The 23,274-nt window shown below is 32.3% G+C and overlaps 1 protein-coding gene across 1 annotated transcript in view; it reads left to right on the top strand.

Annotated features, from left to right (window-relative positions):
- Window positions 1-23,274, top strand: part of LOC134700434 (E3 ubiquitin-protein ligase RNF213-like) — a 128,443-nt gene that overhangs the window by 24,355 nt on the left and 80,814 nt on the right. Inside the window, exons 16-37 of the mRNA XM_063561826.1 lie at window positions 1,952-2,074; window positions 2,354-2,474; window positions 3,124-3,362; window positions 4,152-4,234; window positions 4,555-4,688; window positions 5,637-5,729; window positions 8,234-8,420; window positions 9,095-9,260; window positions 9,365-9,587; window positions 10,913-11,080; window positions 13,032-13,094; window positions 14,889-14,998; window positions 15,308-15,445; window positions 16,769-16,937; window positions 17,336-17,412; window positions 18,573-18,705; window positions 19,209-19,316; window positions 19,601-19,686; window positions 20,006-20,194; window positions 20,687-20,813; window positions 22,355-22,561; window positions 23,038-23,174. Of these exons, the coding sequence (XP_063417896.1) occupies window positions 1,952-2,074; window positions 2,354-2,474; window positions 3,124-3,362; window positions 4,152-4,234; window positions 4,555-4,688; window positions 5,637-5,729; window positions 8,234-8,420; window positions 9,095-9,260; window positions 9,365-9,587; window positions 10,913-11,080; window positions 13,032-13,094; window positions 14,889-14,998; window positions 15,308-15,445; window positions 16,769-16,937; window positions 17,336-17,412; window positions 18,573-18,705; window positions 19,209-19,316; window positions 19,601-19,686; window positions 20,006-20,194; window positions 20,687-20,813; window positions 22,355-22,561; window positions 23,038-23,174 (3,081 nt within the window). The remainder of the gene's footprint in view (window positions 1-1,951; window positions 2,075-2,353; window positions 2,475-3,123; window positions 3,363-4,151; window positions 4,235-4,554; window positions 4,689-5,636; window positions 5,730-8,233; window positions 8,421-9,094; window positions 9,261-9,364; window positions 9,588-10,912; window positions 11,081-13,031; window positions 13,095-14,888; window positions 14,999-15,307; window positions 15,446-16,768; window positions 16,938-17,335; window positions 17,413-18,572; window positions 18,706-19,208; window positions 19,317-19,600; window positions 19,687-20,005; window positions 20,195-20,686; window positions 20,814-22,354; window positions 22,562-23,037; window positions 23,175-23,274) is intronic.

The raw sequence follows: 23,274 nt of genomic DNA on the forward strand, positions 1-23,274 counted from the left end.
TGTGTTCCTAATGATACATTTGAATTTTCATTGCCTTTTACCAATGTTTCTAAAAAAAAAAGAGGGTAAGATGAAGTGCAAATGGGTCAAGTACTTAAACTACACAAGACAAAAAGTTAGCATCTCAACACAACCTTCAATGATCAGCATAGAACCGTAATGAAAGGTAAGTTAAGTGACTCTTACCAAAATTTACATAACAAATAAAGCAAAACAGAAATGCCCAAAGATCAAACAATGAAATAATTACAACTTAGATCTTGGGTTTATATCTTACAGAAATAAATGTCCCTCATTCAAATGCAGTACTGCCACGTCATGGTTATTGGAGTCACGTTGAATAGGGGGCAGTTTTTTTGGATGGACTGGGGGAAATAGTAAAAAGAACAGGTGTGATGGGATTGCTCTCCTTAATAAAAATGTTGTAGATACTTAGTTGACCATAAGCAGTTGAGCTAAGGAAGTACTTCTTTTGCTCAGTTGATTAGCGTGCTGCCTTGTAAAACAAATGTCCCTGTTGAGACGAGCAATTTTGTAATGAAATGTATGCTTTCCAATTACATTGGTGCCCAACTGAAAAAAAAACCCAGAAGGTTAGAGAGCAATTTTAGCTAGTGTATGTGTGTGAGAGTCATAATGGTATGATGACTCTTTAGGTGGGGGGAGATTGACGAGATTGCTTCCTTAGTAAATGTAGTAGATACTTAGTTAGTTGTAAGAGCTTAAGGCTTCCTTGTAACACATAGGTTCTAGGTTTAAGTCCTGATGGAGACAAGCAATTTCTCCTCTATATCATGGAAACTTATGGTATAATTTCAGAGAGATCCATCCATACACTGTTCCACAAGTTATTGTCTGGAATCTAGAAAAATGCTTATTTTGAAATGTGTAGCCTATTCAATATGGCTGAAATAACTTTGAAAAGGCCTTTTAATGTACAACGCAAGAAGACAAAGACTAAGACTAAATGATTTTGTTAATTTATTTCCTTTTTTATTAAACGCCTGAATGAAACAATTTTCAGATTATATCTTATAGAGAATTAAGGTAATTGTTTCACTCGACATTTCAACTCACAAGCACTCAGTTCACTTCAACTTTTGATAATGTAGTTCACTTCAACTTTTGATAATGTAAGAAAATGATTTATATTTCCTTCCTTGATTTAATCCCATAACTTCTTATAGCAATCATAACTGTCAAATTTAGAATTTAATATAATCCTTGGGAATATTTTGGTGTTTAATTCTAATGAAGGAAAATGCAGATACTGCTAAAAAAAAACTTATAAAAGTACGTAATTAAATGTCCACCCATGAACTCTTTTGTAATGCATTTTGAATATGAATTTTGATCATGACATTTGGAATTTTAGATCTAAGAATATTAAGGTATGATGCAAGGACTTTTTTGTACCTTGAGTTCAAAATTACATCTTTTTATTTTTAGAAGTTCTCAAGAAATATTATTACATAATTTTTTTGAAATTTGTTTCAAATGTTGGCTTAACACCTTCAACATTTGGACATTTAAACGAAAAAATGCAAAGATATCCTTATTTCGAGATTATGTCAATAATTTTTAGATATGGGAAACAGCCTTACTTTAAAAATTGTTTTACTAAAAATTATATCCTTTACAATCTAAGATGTTGAATATGTTGACAAGAGTAAAATATTTTATGGTACACCTCTTGCTCATGCTTAACTGTAATGTGTACCAAAAACTATAATATTACCTCTTTATGTTCATTTCTGCCTAAAGTGACAAAATTTTGTATTATGCAAATATGAAGATGTGGTATGAATTCCAAAGATAAAACTCTCCACCAGAGACAAAATGATTAGAAGTTTAAGCAACTATAGGTCAGTGTAATTAACAAACAAACAAAAACGTTTACTTATATTATGAATTTCATGAAAGGCACTTGACAGTATTTTATACATTACAGGCATGACAAGATCTTAAAACTGTGTAATGTGATGGGAATAGACATGGCTCATGATCCTGATCCAACTTATGAGTTGACAACAGACAATGTCAAGAAGATCCTGGCTATTTATATGAGATTCAGGTATACTGTGAAAAATAAGTAAATGGAACTTTACTTTGATGCTGAAGTGGTCAAGTTTCATATTTATTTTTCAACTATTGCCCTTGAAGTGCTGATTGCAACAATCATTTTTTTAAAACCCTGTAGAGTGCATAGAAATATTTTGCCTACAGTGTAAATACACCTGTATGAAAATTGTGAAATTATTATTTTAACAATAGTATATTCCCTTGTAAAAAAAACAAGTTATCGATTTTGCAACCTTCACCAAATAATGATATATGTTATACATTTCTTCAGATGTGGAATACCAGTTATAATCATGGGTGAGACAGGTTGTGGAAAGACTCGTCTCATTAAGTTTATGTGCTCATTACAGCAACCCCCTGGATTAGAAGTCAAAAACATGATTCTGATGAAAGTAAGTCTTTAATCCTGATGAAACAGAAAAATTGAATACTTTGTATTGTAATGTTTTTGTTTTTGTCATGGCAAAACAGTTCATAATTCTTATAAAATCTTTTGATATTACAAGTTTCATTGAGGCTCCTCTGATAAGAATTATGGACACTTAAAAATTATAGATTTTTTAATCAAAGTTTGAATACTTGCAAAAATAAAAAAATCATAGCTGGAGTCATTTCACATAATTTTCCTGTACTAAGCCTATTTGAAATTTGAAAGTCCAAGAAAAAGTATTTTGTATCACAAACTTCTATAATTAATTTTCATCACACGCCTCTACAATTAATTCTGGAAAAACCCTAACTATAGTTATCTCCAGTGTATAGCGATAGTTTCCTTTCTCTTATGACAAGATAAATAATCTTCTATTAGATATTTCTAAGTTGAATGCATTGCATTCTACATTGGTCTAAAAGTAAGCTAACTCTCCTGAAAAAGATTGGTTTTGAGATTTTTATTTTACTGAAATTTTAACAAATTCCACTTTTAAAAGAATGTCTTGATATTTTCTTTTTTTCATATGAATAATATCTGATTAAAAATAAATTTCATGTTCATATTTTAAATAATTGGACATCTTTCACTTTGAAAATCATTTTTTTCAGGTTCATGGAGGAACCAAAGCCTCAGACATAATGAGAAAAGTACACCAAGCAGAAAAACTAGCTACAGAGAATGCCAGGGAGCATCAAAATATGGACACTGTGCTATTCTTTGATGAAGCTAACACTACAGAAGCTATTGGGGTCATCAAAGAAATCATGTGTGACAAAACTTTAGGAGGCAAACAAATGGAGTTACATCAAAGATTGAAAATGGTGGCAGCATGCAACCCATATAGAAAGTAAAAATATATAATTTATTTATTTTTTTAAGAAAACAAGTATGATTATAACTTTAAAATACCCTCACTTTTGATATGATTATTAACAGCAAGCTAAGATAAATAAAAGTTGAAGTGTATTTTCTGTTATTGGTAATACATTTTGTGTTGTTTTGCTCTTATTCTTTTTAACAAAAACAAAAAAACATATGCAAATAATTAGAAAATAGAAATACCTTTTATTAAAGGAATCATATTTTCTGACTTATTTCGTTTACCATGTTTCTTCCATTTTTGATATGCCATGCAGTTTTGTTTTTTATGCTCCACCTACGATAGTAGAGGGGCATTATGTTTTCTGGTCTGTGCCTCCGTTCCTTCGTCCGTTCGTTAGTCCCGCTCCGGGTTAAAGTTTTTGGTCAAGGTAGTTTTTGATGAAGCTGAAGTCCAATCAATTTGAAACTTAGTACACTTGTTGCTTATGATATGATCTTTCTAATTTTAAAGCCAAATTAGACATTTGACCCCAATTTCATGGTCCACTGAACATAGAAAATGAAAGTGCGAGTTTCAGGTTAAAGTTTTTGGTCAAGGTAGTTTTTGATGAAGCTGAAGTCCAATGAAATTGAAACTTAGTACACTTGTTGTTTATGATATGATCTTTCTAATTTTAATGCCAAATAAGATTTTCTACCTAATTTCACGGTCCATTGAACATGGAAAATGATAGTGCGAGTGGGGCATCCGTGTGACACATTCTTGTTTTATTTTAAAGAAGTAGTACGTAATAATTTTACATTTTTTTTCAAGACATTCAAAGGAGCTTATTCAAAGATTGGAACAAGCAGGTCTTGGCTATCATGTTGATGCTGAGAAGACTACAGATAAGATAGGTAATAATTTAGAAGATTATCAGATATATAAAGATGAGGGATATTTTTAAAAGTAGTTTAAATGTCTATCAAACTTTGAAAAGTGGGTTTTTTGGGGGGGTTTTGGCGACTCATATGTATTGTAACTACTCATATGTAAAGCTTTAAGAATTTTCAACAAAATAGTTGAAAATTATTTTTAATATGCCCCATCAACAATATTGGGGAGTTAAAAACTGAAAAATGACCTTATATATGTTATTACAGATTATATACATTTGAAGGCTTAACTTTAGAAATGGATGTTCAGTAATGATAATCACTTTTATTATATTAACAAGGTCATGTACCAATGAGGAACTTAGTATACAGAGTTCAGCCATTACCACAGAGTATGCTACCACTTGTATGGGATTTTGGACAGCTAGATACTGAAGTAGAAGAGTTATACATTAGGCAGATGGTTCTTAGATATGTATGTTTATCATTTGATCAAAAATAATTAATATACTGTATTGTCAAATTTCAAATATTAGAATAATAGAAAGATATTTATCAAGCTGTAGTAGATACACAACTTTGAATAAAATTTGATTTGATGTTTATACATTATTATCTGTATTATATATTCATGTATAATAGGCAAAACTGTTGATTTATCATACATACATCATTCATGTTGGTTTCTAGATGCCAAATCAAATACTGCGTTTGGTATTGCAACCTTAGTTTGATGTATGATGACATAAAATAGAATAAAGAACTCTATTGATTATAAAGTCACTAGATCAACAGTCAAATTACTAATATACTGTGTTTCATTTATTTTTGTGAGTACAAATGTTTCACTTTTCGCGAATTGAGAAAAATTGTATTTTCATGGATATTTGATTTCCTGGGTTGAATAAAGTAAAGTCTGTCACCTAGCCTATAAAAAATTGTATAAACATAATAAGAAAAAGTATGATTGCCTATATATGTGACTATCAACCAAAGTTGTAGTTTGTTGAACATTTTAAATTTGTGTTTCATGTTACCCACAAAATCCACAGAAATTTGGTATCTGACGAAAATAAAACGAATACAAAGTACATGTATACTGAAATTTCTGTTGAAAACTATTTTTGATTCAAATTAAATATGACATATAGGAAGACGCAATTTATCTAGATGTATGTTGGAATATTAACATAGTGGCATATCCTCATTAATTTTGAGTCAATAGGTCTAAGATCAAGGTCATAGTTACTAAAATTTGATTTGTGAAATAACAATATTACTGCTTTAAAATCATAACCAAAAAGTTTCATATCTAAAAATTGACAGAAAAACGTTGCTGTCTGGTCATGTATGATTTTCCCTTTTAAATCAGAGGATTGGGTATTTAAGTTTGCTCACTAAAGGTTGCTTAATTTTATTTCAGATAAATAATGGACATTTACCTGGTTTACACAGACTTGATACTGTTGTCAGTAAGATTCTGACAGTTTCACAAGAATTTATGAGAAAACAAAAGGTTTGTAAAAAAAATTGTGTTCATAAGTTTTATGTAAATGATTCATTAGGATATGCAAATTATGTTTGTCTTTTGAAATCAAACACCATTCTATGCGTCAATTATTTTTAGCTTATGTTGCTTTAAGACCAGTCTGAGTTATTACTATATCTTAATGTTCTATGTTCCTTGTCTGTAGTCTCTTTTTTTTCCTGTCTTCTATTTGATTAAAACATATGGCTGTATTTTAAGAAGCCAACTTTGTTAAAAGCAGAGGTTAAATACAAATAGCTGCATTTTATTATGACCTTGCTGTAGTGGAATGGGCATTAAGGTTTGTCTGTATGTATGTTCCGATTTTCTCACCACTTGGCATCCGTCGTCCGTCGTCATCCATCGTCGTCGTTAATAATTTACATTTTGAACTTCTTCTAGAGAACCACTGAATGGAATGGAACCAAACATGGCATGAATGTTCCTTATGAGGTGCTGACCAAGTGTTGTTACTTTTTAGTCGATCCATCATCCAAGATGGCCGCCAGCAGGGGACTTAGTTTAACATAGGACCCTATGGGAAATGCATACAAATGACTTCTTTTTAGAGAACCACTAAATGGAATGAAACCAAACATGGCATGAATGTTCCTTATGAGGTGCTGACCAAGTGTTGTTACTTTGTAGCCGATCCATCATCCAAGATGGCTTCCAGCAGGGGACTTAGTTTAACATAGGACCCTATGGGAAATGCATACAAATGACTGCTTCTAGAGAACCACTTAATGGAATGAAACCAAACATAGCATGAATGTTCCTTATGGAGTGCTGACCAAGTGTTTTTACTTTGTAGCCGATCCATCATCCAAGATGGCTGCCAGCAGGGGACATAGTTTAACATAGGACCCTATGGGAAATGCATAGAAATTACTTCTTTTAGAGAACCACTGAATGGAATAAAACCAAACATAGCATGAATGTTCCTTATGGGGTGCTGACCAAGTGTTGTTACTTTGAAGCTGATCCATTATCCAAGATTGCCGCCCGCGGGGGACTTAGTTAAACATAGGACCCTATGGGAAATGCATACAAATGACTTCTTCTAGAGAACCACTGAATGGAATAAAACAAAACATTGCATGAATGTTCCTTATGAGGTGCTGACCAAGTGTTGTTACTTTGTAGCCGATATATCATCCAAGATGGCCGCCAGCAGGGACTTAGTTTAACATAGGACCCTATGGGAAATGCATACAAATGACTTCTTTTAGAGAACCACTGAATGGAATAAGACCAAACATGGCATGAATGTTCCTTATGAGGTGCTGACCAAGTGTTGTTACTTTGTAGCCTATCCGTCATCCAAGATGGCCTCCAGTGGGGGACTTTGGAATGAAATTAAACATGTGCCTTTCCTTATAAATGAGGTTGTGTTGTCATTTTTAGCCAAATTTTATATTTTTTTATATGATTTCAAAAACCAAAGTAGAATCAGGTGAGCGATACAGGCTCTTGAGAGCCTCTAGTTTTATGTTTTTAGCTCACTTGGCTCAAAGGGCCAAGTGAGCTTTTCCCATCACTTTGCTTCTGTCGTCCGTCTTCGTTAACTTTTACAATAATCTTTTCCTCTGAAACTATTGAGCCAAATTAAACCAAACTTGGCCACAACCATCATTAGGGTATCTATTTGGAAAAGTGTGTCCAGTGACCCAGCCATCCAACCAAGATGGCTGCCATGGCTATAAATAGAACATAGGGGTAAAATGCACTTTTTGGCTTATACCTCAAAAACCAAGGCATTTAGAGCAAAACCGGGGTAAAATTGTTCATCAGGTCAACATGTATCTGCCCTGAAATTTTCAGATGAATCGGACAACCTGTTGTTGGGTTGCTGCCCCTGAATTGGTAATTTTAAGGAAATTTGGCTGTTTTTGGTTATTATCTTGAATATTATAATAAATAGAGATAAACTGTAAACAGCAATAATGTTCAGCAAAGTAAGATTTACAACATGACGGAAATGGTCAACTGACCTCCTAAGGAGTTATTGTCCTTTATAGTCAATTTTTAACAATTTTCAAAAATTTGTAAATTTTAACTAACATTTTCCACTGAAACTACCATGCCAAGTTAATTATAGATAGGGATAATTGTAGGCAGCAAGAATGTTCAGTAAAGTAAGATGTACAAACACATCACCATCACCAAAACAATTTGTCATGAATCTATCTGCTTCCTTTTTCTAATATTCACATAAACCAAGGTGAGCAACACCGGCTCTTTAGAGCCTCTAGTTATGCAAATATGAGAATAAAGTTGAAAATATCATATTAAGGGCATATTTGGACTCAAAATATATCTTTTTTTCTACCTATCTCAAAAGGATAGAATTTATTAAGAATACTGGAGTTCTTGCAGACCAGTTTTAGTGATGCCATTAGCATATAAAAATCAGCTTGTGGCAATGAAATCAGAAAATGATGTTACTTATTCAGGAACTGTACTTCTTCATTTTATTTTCTGTTATGCAGGATGAATGTAGTTTTGTAAGTTTAAGGGATGTAGAAAGAGTTCTACAAGTGATGAGCTGGTTCTTCAATCAAGCTCAGGATGAGGAATGTGTACTTTTTACAGAACTTCAGGAGATCAAGAATAGACAGAGAGATTTGAGAGAATTAAGGGATGGTATTGAATACGTTGATGCAGAACAAGATGTAAGTTTGATTAAATCTTGGATCACTCATTGTTATTACAAATAATCATGAAAACCAAAAGACATCTAAAGAGGTCAGTTCATGTTCATGAACACTCAGTCTAAAATTCATGTAACATATACAAATTTCAGAAGAATACATGTTTCGGCAAACTATCTACATATTAACATTGCAATGGCATCAATTTGGGGATTAGTGAAAAAGTTCATAAAGCTACAATGCATCATAACCTTGTCAGAACTGAACATGGTTCTAATGATACCGTAAAGCTTCAAAACTGGGAAAAAAATCTGGAATTGTATTCCAGTTGTGCCAAGACTAGAGATATCCTTGAAATTGCATAAATTAAAAAAATCCTGGAATAAACATTAAACTTGAGTTTTTGGTTGCATACTTCAGAATTGAAGTTATATATTTTAAATTCTTTTAACAATTTGAAACCAATATAGAATTACTTGTATGATCTTTTGAAACTTTACAGTTGAGATTTTTTGCCTCTTTTTACAGCACTTATCTTTGCATTATTATCAGCCAAAGGAAGTTAATTGTTGTCTAATTTATGGTTTCAAATTTCAACCTTGGAGTAGTCTTGAGAAATCCTGAAAAACCTCTGAACTTTTTTGCAAAAAGATTAAAATTAGGATTAAAACAATATCTCATAATTCAATTTGTAGGAAGATGATTTAACAAGAGATGTAACAAGATCACTAGTTCTTGCTTTGGGAGTTTGTTACCATGCCTGTTTGAAGAAAAGGAAAGAATACAGAAGAACAGTTGCAAGACATTTCAAAGCACCACTGTCATTGCCAGGGGGAGCTGATCAAATTGAGGAAGAAATATCACAGTGAGTTCATAATAAGTTCAACAAAATGCTGCATAGAGCAAGGATTAAAAATGTACAAAACAGAAGATATAAACTTATTTTTAAAAACTATTTTTTATTTTCAGATGTCAGTCAGTGTTTATAGAAAATGTTGAGCTACCAGCAAACATTGCTAAGAACAAAGCTTTGAAAGAAAACGTTTTCATGATGATTGTCTGTATAGAACTAAGAATACCATTATTTCTTGTTGGTAAACCTGGCAGTTCCAAATCTCTGGCAAAAACAATAGTAGCTGATGCTATGCTGGGAAATGCAGCACTCAATGATTTATTTAGGAATTTTAAAAAGGTGAATGTACTATTAGATCAGTCTATAATTTTTTAAAGGTTAGATTTCTTCAATCGTTGTCTAGCTTGAAGGAGTTAAAAAGCAAGACACAGGTATGCTATTTACAGTGGCAGCGGCATCATCAATGTATTGGTTAGTGATTAGTTCTAATGTATGGTGAACCACAAGTGTTAAATCATTGATATTTGATATGCAGTTGTATAGGATTTGCACATCCCATTACCATGTAGATTATTTGGCCCTGCTCCCACAGTTATCACAGTTATGGTCTATTGACTTTGAAACTTTTGCTTAGTTTTCATGTATTAGTTTGTGATTAGGTCAGTTTATGGGGAACCGCTATAGTGGTAGGTCAATGATATTTGGTATGCAGTTGTATAAGCATTGGCACATCTCATTACCATGCAGATTATTCTATCCCGCGACCTCAGTCATGGTCTATTTACTTTAAAACATTCTTAGTTTTCATGTATAAGCTTGTGATTAGGTTAATTTATTGGGCATGTGGCCACTCAATGATATTTGGTATGCAGTTGTTTTAGCATTGGCACAGCTCATAACCATGGAGATTATTTGACCTTACACCTTCAGATATGGATTATTGACTTTGAAATTTTGCTAACTTTACATGTATTAGTTTGTGTTTAGGTTTTTAAAGGGAACTATTGATGATTAGCAGTGAAACATCTCATTACCATGAAGATTATTTGACCTGGCCCCTCAGTAATGGGTTATTGATGAAATTTTGCTTAGTTTACATGTATTAGTTTGTGTTTAGGTTTGTTTGAAAGGAATTACTTGTGATAAGTCAATGGCATTTGGTATGCAGTTATATTAGTATTGGCGCATCTCATTTCCATTGAGATTGTATAGCTATGTACCTTAGTCATGGATCATTGACTGAATATTTGCAAAACTTACATGTTGAAGTGCTGCTATTTTAATTTCAACTTTTGCAAAAAATATACAAAAAAGCGTGACATATCTCTGTGATATTAATTTTTATAAAGAAAAGGGATGTGACATGAAATAGATATTGTATAAAATATCACTTTTTTGTATTACTTACTAAAGGAATGAATTGTTCTAGCTGCAATAACAAAATCAAATTCAATGCAAGGAAATTAAAGTCAAATGACAAATTATTTAGTGTTATTTTCAGAACTTGGAAGTATGTATTTGCCAAGTAAGCCTATCTTGTATCACGGTCACAGACCAATGTTAACATATTTCATTTATTAAAGTTTCTAGTTTAATATCAACTTTCAAATTCAGCAACCTTATCCTGTCTGAGTTTGTATTGTATTCTTTCTTTCTTTCTACAGGTTAAGATGGTGTCCTTTCAGTGTAGTCCTTTGTCCACACCCGATGGAATTGTAAAAATTTTCAGAGAATGTGCTGCATACCAGGAAAAGAATTTAGAAGGATTTGTTTCAGTAGTGGTACTAGATGAAATTGGTCTAGCTGAAGACTCACCTAGAATGCCTCTGAAAGTAAATATGTGTTATTCTTTTGATTTTTTTGGCAGTGCTGATATTCTCTATGTTTATATCAACAGTTTTATATGAGTAAAACCTTTGAATTAAATTAGTGCCAATCAACAAGGTGTTTGATGAGTTGATAATCAGACCTGATCAACTAGTTTAACAAGAGTTGTTATGCTCTTTGTAATTAATACATATACATATACAGTTAACTCTTGTTGTCTCGAGCTCAGTTGACATGATATTTTGAATGAGTCGAAGTTTTCACGTGGTCCAGAACTTTGTGCCATATAAATGTATGTAATTTGACTCCTGATGAGTCAAAATTTCAGTTGAGTCGAACTAAATCTAAGATCCCAAGGTTAACAAAAGCATTCAAAATTCATTATTTATCTCGAACTAATACACATATGTAAAACATGACCTCCGGCATTTAAATGGATTGAAGAGTTAGTCTGACAATACACGTGTAATTAAATTTACATTCACTGACCACTGTATTGATTTATGACATGCTATTTCCACGAGTGTTTACCTAAGATTATCTTTTATAGAATTTTTATAAATAATTAGTGATACACTGTTAATATTCATAAAAAAGTATTTAAACTGTTTACAAAACAGTTAAATGTGATTTACACTAATTAGCTTGGAGGTGTATAAAGTAAGGATTATGACTTCCGTTGATGATCAACTCAAAAATACTCAATACGCTTCTTAAATCTTGTTGTATTTTCTTTTGAATAAAAGAGTGAGATAAAACAAAATGAAGAGAAACCTAAATTTTCTAAAATCTCTAGTATCCGAGAATAAACAATTTTGTCAACTATAAAGGACCTGAATAACGAAACTATCCATTGGAAATTTTTCTCTCGGATAAAAGGCATAGGAAAAAAATTGTAACTGAAACAATTGAATAAGTTAAAATAATGTGATTATAATAATGAAAGACCATGACATACAAATACATCGATCTGATACCAGAATATTGATCCCCTTCCCATAGTCAACCAGATTTATTTTAGCTTTACCAAGCTAAGCAAGAGTTGTGTCCCTTGTTCTGTCAACCTTCCGGTTTTCGTTTGAGTTAAACTTCGTGTATCTAGAATATTTTCTCTAGTCCGGTTAACTTCGAGATAAAGAGAGTCGACTGTATATTGAAAATTGTATTGTTTGCCATCTCACATCTATATTTCTGGTAAGATATTCAAAATATCCAAAAAATATATTGGAGTTATTTCCCTTGGACAAATCATATATTCAAATCTTTATTGCCATAAAACTACATATTCATAGTATGTGACACAACATAACAAATTGAAAATAAAAAATAACGAAATCTGCAGGAAACATTGTAATGCTTTCCTTTTATTTCATTTACATGTATTATGATTTCCACAGGAACCTCTTATTAATTCCCAGAATATCCCTGATAGAGTTTGAATCAACCATAATATAATAAGGTTATTGTTGGGATAGGATTATGATTAAGGGTTATGACTAGTGTAAGGATAATGTTTAGAGTAAGAAATAGTTCAGTAAAACCCTATATGGGCATGGACCCCTGAAGTAAATAAGTGACATAATAAAATTGTAAGTGATTGTTTACTTTTATGCAATTACCTCTGCTCAGGGTAGTACATTTGTTATTGAAATTAACTTTATTACATGAAGGAAAGGTTGCATTTTAACCAGGAGGGACTTGGTAAAAGGAAAACTTTCAATGCATATTTCCCTACAATAAAGAATCATTTTTAGTGGCAAAGTGTCCTGAACCAGCAGCAGCAGTGGAAAACAAATAACTTGGGAAAGATAAATATGTTGCACTGTAGGCAGGTTGCAGGAATTTTTTATGATGCAAAATAGTGCGTATAAGCAGTTGATCATGTAAAAAACAAATTTTCCTTAACTTTAATGTAAGTGAAAGCTCAGATATGAATTATTTGCTGTCTCATTGTAGACTCTCCATCCATTGTTAGAAGATGGTTGCTGTGATGATGAAGAACCAGAACCATACAAAAAGGTCTGTATCAAAACTCCTACTTTTAATTATACTAGAACACACCCGCGAAATCGCGGGCATTCAGAGCGTAGTTTAAAGTATGTATGTAAAGTGTTGTTGGAAGAATTTTGTAAAAAAGACTGGAAAAAAAGTCATAGGTTATTGGAGGGGGATAGAAGGGGTCCTGATCACGAAATCCCGGGCTTTAAAACATGAAATCCCGAAATCCTGGGCTTCAAAAAACAAAATCCCGAGGTCCCGAAATAAAAAAAAAGGAATTCCTGGATCCCAAAAGGGTCTATCCCGAAATCCAGAGTTTAAAAACACACGATCCCGGAGTCCCGATAAAGGTTATATCCCTCCTCTTATTAGGGACAGGAAAATGCTTTTTTTTATATCCTTCTTCCTTTATTTCCAATATTCCCATTTTTTGGTTTTTTTATCAATTTCAATATGAACATACATTTAGTTAGTTACATGTATGAACATTCAAGTAAGGAGCCTGTAATTCAGTGGTTGTTGTTTGTTTATGTGTTACATATATTTGTTTTTCGTTCATTTTTTTGTACATAAATAAGGCCGCTAGTTTTCTGGTTTGAATTGTTTTACATTGTCAGTTTGGGGCCTTTTCAAGCTGAGTATGCAGTTTGGGCTTTGCTCGTTGTTGAAGGTCGTATGGCAACCTATAGTTGTTAATATCTGTGTCATATTGGTATCTTGTGGAGAGTTGTCTCAACATGGCAATCATACCACATCTTCTTTTTTTGTAATCAATGAATTTTGTAAAAGATTTAATGACTGGAGAATTTCAGAAAAGGTATCAAAAGTTCACATGAATATTTTTAGCGCTTATCTGTATACTATGACCATTCATTACTATATAAATATAGTGTATTTACTTTCAATTCTAAGTTTACTAATCGATCCATAGTGGTCATTGATATAGTATACAGACCCTCTCTATTTAATAAACTCTGTGACTGCCGTGGATAGTTAACTTGAAAATGATAGCAGACAGAATTCTGAAAATACACTTTATTCTTTGTATAAAAATGTATGTTCAAAGTATACAGAAAAACGAAAACCGGAAGTCTAATCTGACTTAAAATTTCGCCCAATGACGGGACAATATCCGGATGCCTTTTTTCTTGTTTTTCTCCAAAAATAACTCAATCTGAATAATCATATGTGTGGATGACAAATGGCAATATGCACTGCACCTATAGGACACAGAACCGTGTTGATTAATTTATTGTGGAAAGAAGAGAAGCGACACCCAAAATGAGGTCTTCTCGTTTAATAGTATAGATGTATACAAATATAGATGTTATATTTTATGAAAATTTATTTTGTTTACATACTGGTTCCCAGTTATGCTCTCTGTGTTCCATCTCACAGAGACATAACTTGGGAATTTTACCAGTAAATATACATCTGCATATTGTTTACATTTAAATCTGTGATAACCTTTCATTCGAGGTAGGGGTAGTTAAGAAAATTAGTGTTAGTTTAAACTGTGAAAAGTTCAGGGCATATAAACGTTGAAAATATGCAGCACAGCCCTATATTTTGACCTTTTAAAAAAATAGTGGTGCCTATGAACTTTCAATTCTAGGATCAGATTTTTTTCAAAACTTCATAGTAAAAGTGGTACAGTTTTAGCTGTAAAAGGAGTTCCTATGGGAAATTGCATTGTCAATATTTACAGAAATGCAACCTAAAGTTTTTCTATTTAATGATTTGCATTTTACTATCAAAATATCAAAAAGGCAAGACATATCTCTGTGTTAACACTTTTTTTTACTGTAATTACAGGTTGCTTTTATTGGAATATCAAATTGGGCATTAGATCCTGCTAAGATGAACAGAGGTATACTGGTACAAAGGGATATTCCAGACAAAGAGGAGCTCCTGAGTAGTGCACGGTAGGATTCAATTATACATGTGATACACTAATCCAAGGAAAATACAGTAACAGCTAGTAAAAATTGGGTCACTCTGACCAAATAAGTTTACGTCTTAGTTCCAATCTGAGATACAATTCAATTTGCAACTAATATAGCGTTTTGAAAATTGTTGTTTCTTTAGTACAAATAGTACAAGAAACTTCAGAATGAATTTTACAAAATTTGCATTGCTGTTCAAACTTAAAATCGTTTAAAAAAAATATTGATGAAAAATTGTGGTAAGCCAGTATATGAATTGTAGAATAATTTAGCTTTCATTCATTTCAGAAAAATATGCTCTTCTGACAAACAAGTGAAGAAGATTATTAAGCCAATGATAGAACCTTTAGCTGTATCTTATACCATGTTGTTTGACCAAGCTTCTAAAGAGATGAGAGAGTTCTTTGGTTTGAGAGACTTCTACAGGTATAAAACTTATATAAAAGTGATAAAAAGACATTTGCAGATATTACTTTATGTATAGATATACAGATGTAAACAGTTTTCAATCAGGTCCTACATAAATGTAACAAATGTTTGTTATTTTCTTTTCAATTGCAATTATTTATAGCATAAATTCTATGTTAGTATATTAAAAAAGAGTCAATGGATAGTGATTTATTTCATTTCTTCATTTATATCTTCCAATGAAACTCAACCATGACAAAGTAAATATATTTTTATGCCCAACTGACAGGGGCATCATGTTTTTAGGTCATTCCGTTGCATCTGTTTGTTCATTCATCTGTCCATTCATTTGTCCGTCTGTTCAGCTTCAGGTTAAAGTTTTGGTTTAGGTTTTTCGTCAAGGTATTTTTTGATGAAGTTGAAGTCCAGTCAACTTGAAACTTGTACACATGTTTTGTTTGATATGATCTATTTAATTTCAATGCCAAATAAGAGTTTAAACCCCAATTTTAGTCCAATGAACATAGAAAATGATAGTGCACAATTCAAGTTAAAGTTTTGGTCAAGGTAGTTTTTATGCCCCCGCTTTATTATACCCCCGCTTCAAAAAAGGGGGGGTATACTGTTTTACCTTTGACTGTCAGTCCGTCAGTCCGTCCGTCAGTCCGTCCGTCAGTCTGTCCGTCCGTCAGTCAGTCAGTCCGTCCCATGAAACTTTTGCACATTTTTCTCAGGAACTACACATCCACCCTTTCTGTAATTTGGTATCAACATTTATATATGTCAGCCATACCATGTGATGCGTTTTCAGATTCATCACTTGACAACTTCCTGTTTACCGAACACTTGTATGATTTTACACATGATAGCCAAGTTGAAAATTTTCGTCACATTTTTCTCAGGAACTACAATACAAGGATTTCTGAAATTTGGTTTCAGGATTTATATAAGTCAGCTATACCGTGTGATGCGTTTTCAGATTCATCACTTGACAACTTCCTGTTTACCGAACACTTGTATGATTTTACACATGATAGCCAAGTTGAAAATTTTCTTCACATTTTTCTCAGGAACTACAATACAAGGATTTCTGAAATTTGGTTTCAGGATTTATATAAGTCAGCTATACCGTGTGATGCGTTTTCAGATTCATCACTCGACAACTTCCTGTTTACTGAACACTTGCATATTTTTACACTATTAATATTATCCACTTGTGGCGGGGGTATCATCAGTGAGCAGTAGCTCGCAGTTTCACTTGTTGATGATGTTCAAGTCAAATTATTGGTAAAAATATTTATAAAGGCTAAGAGATGAAACAGATTTCTTCTTGAATTTCAGTTTGTTGAAGATGTTGTATGGGTTTGTTTTAAAGTCAAGAAGTAAACCAACATGGCTGCAGTTGAAACATTGTATTCTCAGAAACTTTGGTGGCTTGCCAGAAGAAGTGATACAACCTGTTGACATATTTGCCAGAAATCTTGCAGAAGTGGTCACTAAAAATGAGAAGGTACCATTCAAGACTTGGTTGGGTGTTCTCTCCACACACTCTGGCTTCCTCCATCAATAAAAACTGGCCACCATGAAATAGCATAATAGTGCAGAAAGTGGCAGCAAATTATAACAGTGCATCCTTTTTCAAATAGCACTCTTTCTCTAGCAAAATTCATTTAAAACAAAAATTGCAAAGATTGTTATAAATATAAATATGGCTTACGATAACAAAAACTTTGACAGAAAGATAATGATTAGAATTGTATCCAAAGAAATATTATATGTTTTGAGAAACATATGATTTGATGAATTATTTTTTTATGTTCACCTAACTATTACAACCCTGATATGGCAAAGCATATTAATGCCAAATATGAATTATTTTTGTTGACAATTAATTAATATACATTGTAGAAAACAAAATTGGATCCTGAATGTTCTCCAACTGGTATGATAAAAGCATGTCTAGAAGGAAGTGGTCAAGCAGACAGGTATAATTGTACTTATCATATACTTAGACTAAATAACATATAATTTTTACTGTGTGATAATAGCATTTAATAAATGTAAATTCCATATTTTTCAAATTGGTGCTTAGCGGGCTAATATGAAAAGTTTATCACATGCTTCGATTGTTTTCACATGCCTTTCCGTAATGTTATCGCCTGGCATTCCGATACTCATCAAATTCCGGAAAGTACACCTCAATGCAAAGTTTTCAGTAAAAAATATAAATTTACAAAGAAGTGTACAAAACAATATTCGGATACTTGAGAGTATATTGTGTGAAGTATTAAAAAAAAAGAATCAAATATAAATAAATGCATTTAAAAAAAAATTCAAACATAATTTAGAAAGTTGCTTAACAAAAAGTCGACTTTTCCAAACAGTGTTCTTTATGTATATGGTTGAATTATTTCTTCAGTCGATTCGTCTATATTAAAATAATTTTCTTCTCCGCTGAGGCATATGATAGAAAAATTTCATATCAAATGAACTAAATAAGAAGTCCGACGTCCGTGAACTGCACTCTATGAACTTCTTATTGGTGACCACGTAAAAGGATCAATTATGATTCTAGCGGTTATTATTCTCCATTGTTGAAGCATATGATAAAAAGATCATAACATGTATTTTTTTTATATCGCATGTATTATCAGCCCTTGGTCAATATCAGCCCTTGAGCCATGCGGCTCTTGGGCTGATATTGAACCTAGGGCTGATAATACATGCGATATGAAAAATGCCATGTAATAATCTGATAATATTACATAAACTTTTTTTAGATAACATGGCATCATTTCAAAAATTCTAATGAATCTTAATCTGGAGCAAGTTGCTGCCCCCCCTTTTTTGAGTTCAAAATGCAATCCCTCAATGTGCTATTGAATTACTCCATGCTTATCTTTTTGTTCCAGGACATTGTGTTTGTGATGACACCTAAACCTTTTAAACTCCTTCAAATCACTGATTCTTTGAGCTTTAATGAATGAATATTCAATGAATATTTATCCCCCCCTGAAAGTTTATAAACCCCTTGAACACACCAATTATTGAAAGTATTCCAGTGAAAGATGATGCAACATTCTTCTTTGCCTGGTCAGCTTACTCCTAGTTCCTAATAAAGAGTTTGTTCTTTTGTTTATTGCAGTGAAAGTAGATATTTACTGTTGCTGACAGAGAATTATGGAGCATTGACAATTCTACAGCAGAAAATCTTCTCCATGCACAACGCTGAAGTGATATTTGGAAGCAGCTTTCCAAGTGACCAGGAATACACGCAGGTAAACTAGAAAATATTTTGAGTATTATCAAAATTGTATAAACAGTACTGTGATATTATTGAAGTATAAAATTAAAATATACGAGATGCATCATAGAGCAGTATTACAGCAACACTGGTTAGCAAAAATAGACAGACATCAAGATATTGTCATACTGACTTTAATGAAAGATAATAAGCACCCAAATTATATAATTAACCGAAACAAATAAATATCTCTAACTGACATCAACCATTTAACCTGCTTTCTATACTGCAAACCAACTTATTTTTCACACATACTTTATTTCTTGTTTAGTTTCTTCTGGCCAACTTAGCAGGGAATTGTTTTCATAATCTTCTCATTTTCTTGATATTTTATGTAAGGGACGATCTGAGATTTATATATATTTGCAATAAGTTGAATTAACATTGTTTTCCATATTGTGACAGTTACAAAATTGAAATAATTTACAGTACTTTACAATTCTTATGTTTAACTTTATAACTAATTGAATATTTTAGGTATGCAGAAATATCAACCGTATCAAAGTATGCATGGAAACTGGCAGCACTGTGATTCTGCTGAATTTAGAAAACCTTTATGAAAGTCTGTATGATGCACTTAATCAAGTAAGTAATATTTAAATGAGTGCTTGCTCTAATTACTTTAAACTAAACTGAATGAATAATGATAAGGTGTATTTGTTTTCAGGAGTTATATCCCTTATAAATTTAAATCTTGCAGAAAATTGCCATTGTTAGTTTTATTACAGGTACAATGCTTGCCAGATATGCCAGCACATGGAATGAATTTTTTGTAAGAATTTTACTGTCATCTGTTTAATTCCTGTCTGATTTGCACTATAAGAAGTTTCAGTATGTATTGATATATTTATACAACTTTAATATTTCAGTATTATTTTGAATGTTGGGGTGAAAGATATGTTGACTTAGGACTGGGAACACATAGAGTAAAGTGCAGAGTACACAGAAAATTCAGGTACTGGTATTCAATTTGTTTGGCTGAATACTTATGGTGTTTAAAGGATCATTAGATGGTACATGTAATGAGTTCAATAACTAATGTCTTTTTTGGCATTGACATGTCAGCAAAGGCCAACAAGTTCATAAACAATATTTAAGATTGTAACTGAAAAAAAATATTCAGTTTGATGATAGAGTTTGTTGTGCTGTAAATGATCATAGTTACTTTGCTCAGCTCCAATATGATGACAATGCTCTTTATGCAATATATTCAACCATTACATTACTTTCACTATTTAGCTCGGCTAAAAAATAACTATAATTTCATGTTTCAGATTGGTTGTTGTAGCAGAAAAGCAGGTTGTTTATGACCGATTTCCTATACCACTGATCAATAGACTGGAAAAACATTTCTTGTCCATGAATACCATGTTAACCATGGAGCAGGCTGACCTAACAGATGAATTGACTGAATGGGCAGAGAATTATGCAGCCGACAAATCACCACCTCGTCTTGGCCACAAGTAATATCTGATAACTACTTTTTTTTACTTTAAAACGGCTAATTTACATATACATGTTTTAATGAAACTTTATACACTATTAGAAAAAATAAGGATGTGCACAGAGGAATCAAATTTCCTGTTTTACATTATAAAGGGGAGATAATCAAACTTATTTACAACATTATTGCAACTTGTGGTAAAAGTCACAAGCCCAACTTTAATTTGGCTAAATTTGCTAGATTTTTATGAAACTTTACTTATTTATAGAATACAACCTGAGGATTAGCATGAAGGAATAGAATTTTTGTTCAACAAGTAAAAGGGTACTAGATAATCTAATTTGAAGGGCAATGGGTATTCTTTTGTGAGTTCACTGACAGTTGTAGTTTTGAAATTTTGATAAGGGATGGACCATGAACTAATTTTAGAACTCAACTCTTGGGACTCTTGTTACACATGCAATTACTCACTTACCTATATTTAAAATAATTGAGTTGTTCATCTATATAGGAAAGAAGAGAAAAGGATAGGTGATGCCTTCATGGGATACCATGCTGATACATGTGCTGCCATTATACATCATATTTGTGAGAAAAGAAAATTAAGAGAACTTGCAATTGAACAAGAAAGGGATCAGGTACTTTGATCAATGATTTGCACTTGTATCATGACTGGTGTAAAGGCCAAGAATAACTTATTAAAATATGTTGCCACAAAAGTATTGTTGATTTTCACACTTACCATTTGTTGTTTCTTGCAGTTTGTTTCATAAATGGTCTTGGCTAGTTTTGATAAAGATGTCACCAAAAGGCATTTCTAATTATGTTCAGTTTATTGATAATACTTTGCTCATTTTGGGTTTCTTTCTCTAAATAAAACAGTTACCTATGCAGATGTTTTAGGAACTGTTGCAATAGTTACACCCCCTCTTCCTGTGGTTGTGTTCAAAGATCAATGCTACGGATGGAATGTAAGAACTTAATAATTCTAAAGTTTATAATGTCAAAGCATTGAAATGGGCGTATTGCATTTCGGCTAATTTTTCAAAGTCCCAATACTACGTTTCCGCAAATTTAAAATATACGTTTCCGCAATTTGTTTTTATTACTTTTCCGCAAATTTACCTGGTAAATTATAAAGATTGGAATTTATTTTTTCTTTTTAACAAAGAAAATGTTCTGATCCCAGTATTGCTACAATTTACTAGAATTAACTACTGACTCAGGTAAGGATAAGTTAAACTTCATTGAGAAATCTTTGGTTCGGCTTACTTGCCAACTGACATGATTGAAGCTCAAGAATGCTTTGTTGAATTAATTGCCGATGCTCCATCTGACGATAAATGCATGAGGTCTTATATAGATGGCAATTGAGATTTCCACAAACCATTTGGGCATCACCCCTGACCCCGAGGAAAAGAGAACAACGAATGGTGTTTTTTCGTGCCTACCTGAACGAGCAGTTTCACGCTAGCCATCCTACCATATTTGTCTTTGTCGATGTGTTATTGAAACTGAAGACAACATCGTACATAGAGATGAGAACTTTAACTGTAAAAGCATCCGTTCGGAAATATGAAAAGGGGGTTTCAGGTGAAGATGGACTTCTTTCCTGAACAAAATACAAAATTTGTAAACGGTGAATGTGCTACTATAGACTTTGTACGACATGTTGGCTACAAATATTCTGCCAGAACTCATAACAAGATATTTTTGAACATATTACGTTTTCATATATTTTAATGATGTATTTTACTTACATGTTATGATGACCTTTACATACATATTTATTTTTTATTATAGCTTTGCTGTCGATCAAAAGGTATTCCTTAATTATTTGCGGAAAAGTAATAATTTATTTTTTCTGGAATAGTAACGATTTTTCTGGAAAAGTAAGATATTTATTTGCAGAAACGTAAACTTTTTATTTCGGAAACGTCATATTTTTTTCGCGGAAAAGTAATACCAATTTGCGGAAACGTAATAGCAGAACAAAATTGCTTATGTAATCAAGCTTATATTGTTTTATTATTAATTGATTTTAATTATTAGAATTCTTTCAAACAGTGTGGACCTCAAGTTTAGTTCGTCAAATTTATATAACAACTGATTTTTTAATGAAACTTTGATTGATTTAAATAATGCACACCTTCTGTATGATTAACAATTGCCTTTGTAGATTTTAAAGGAAGGAAAGTCAACATTACTGTGGTGTGCCACACCAGCTGCTGTTTCACAGAATGGAGGAGATGAAATGGATATTTACTCTAAACATCAACAGCATGAGAGTTTAAAAGATTATCTGTATGAAAGGATGAAAAAAGACCCTAATCAATACCTTTATAAAAGGATGCAAAATGATGATAATCAAAATATATATGCACAGGTAAGTTAAATTATGTATTACTTGTTTAAAGCATTCTGAGAGAGATTTGTATCCAACTTTGTTATGGATATGCTTGTGTGTTTGGTTTGAATTTTGAGAGCTTTCCTACTCATCTTGCAAAGAGAAGTATTATTTAGTATAAAAAGATTATATTCTTAGTCTTTTAAATGGTAAGTTGAGTGGAGGCAAAAGCCAATTATAAACACTATTTGCTATCCCTTGTACATGTGATCAATCATCATTGGAATACAATGCTTTTAAAGTGGTTGAATTTACTCTAGAAATGTAAAGATGCAACTTCCATATAACTGAGCTCAAATTTCTTGACTTGGATGTCAAATTTGAAAAATACAAGCCCTTGTTGAGATAAACTGCAGTTGACTGTGAGGTATCCTCAAATTTTTCATTGCATTCTTTTTCTCATCATGAAGGTGAAAAAAAGATCTTGCCTCTATTTTTTTTCAAATTTATTTCAGATTACTACAAACTCTAGAATATTGTCACCTGCAGAAGTGGATGATCTGTTAACAACTTTACCCATTGACAAACAGAATGTGACCTCACTAACATTGCAGCAATTTCACACAGAACAACAGTTCAGCAGGCAAATCAGGTAATACACATTGAAAATGAAGGATACAACTTTGAAACAATTATCATTTAAAAGGCGACAAATTTGAAAATGTCTCATTAATTGGTAAGAAAACTAACTA

Source organism: Mytilus trossulus, unplaced genomic scaffold (genome assembly GCF_036588685.1).
Source record: "Mytilus trossulus isolate FHL-02 unplaced genomic scaffold, PNRI_Mtr1.1.1.hap1 h1tg000138l__unscaffolded, whole genome shotgun sequence".
NCBI lineage: Eukaryota > Metazoa > Mollusca > Bivalvia > Mytilida > Mytilidae > Mytilus > Mytilus trossulus.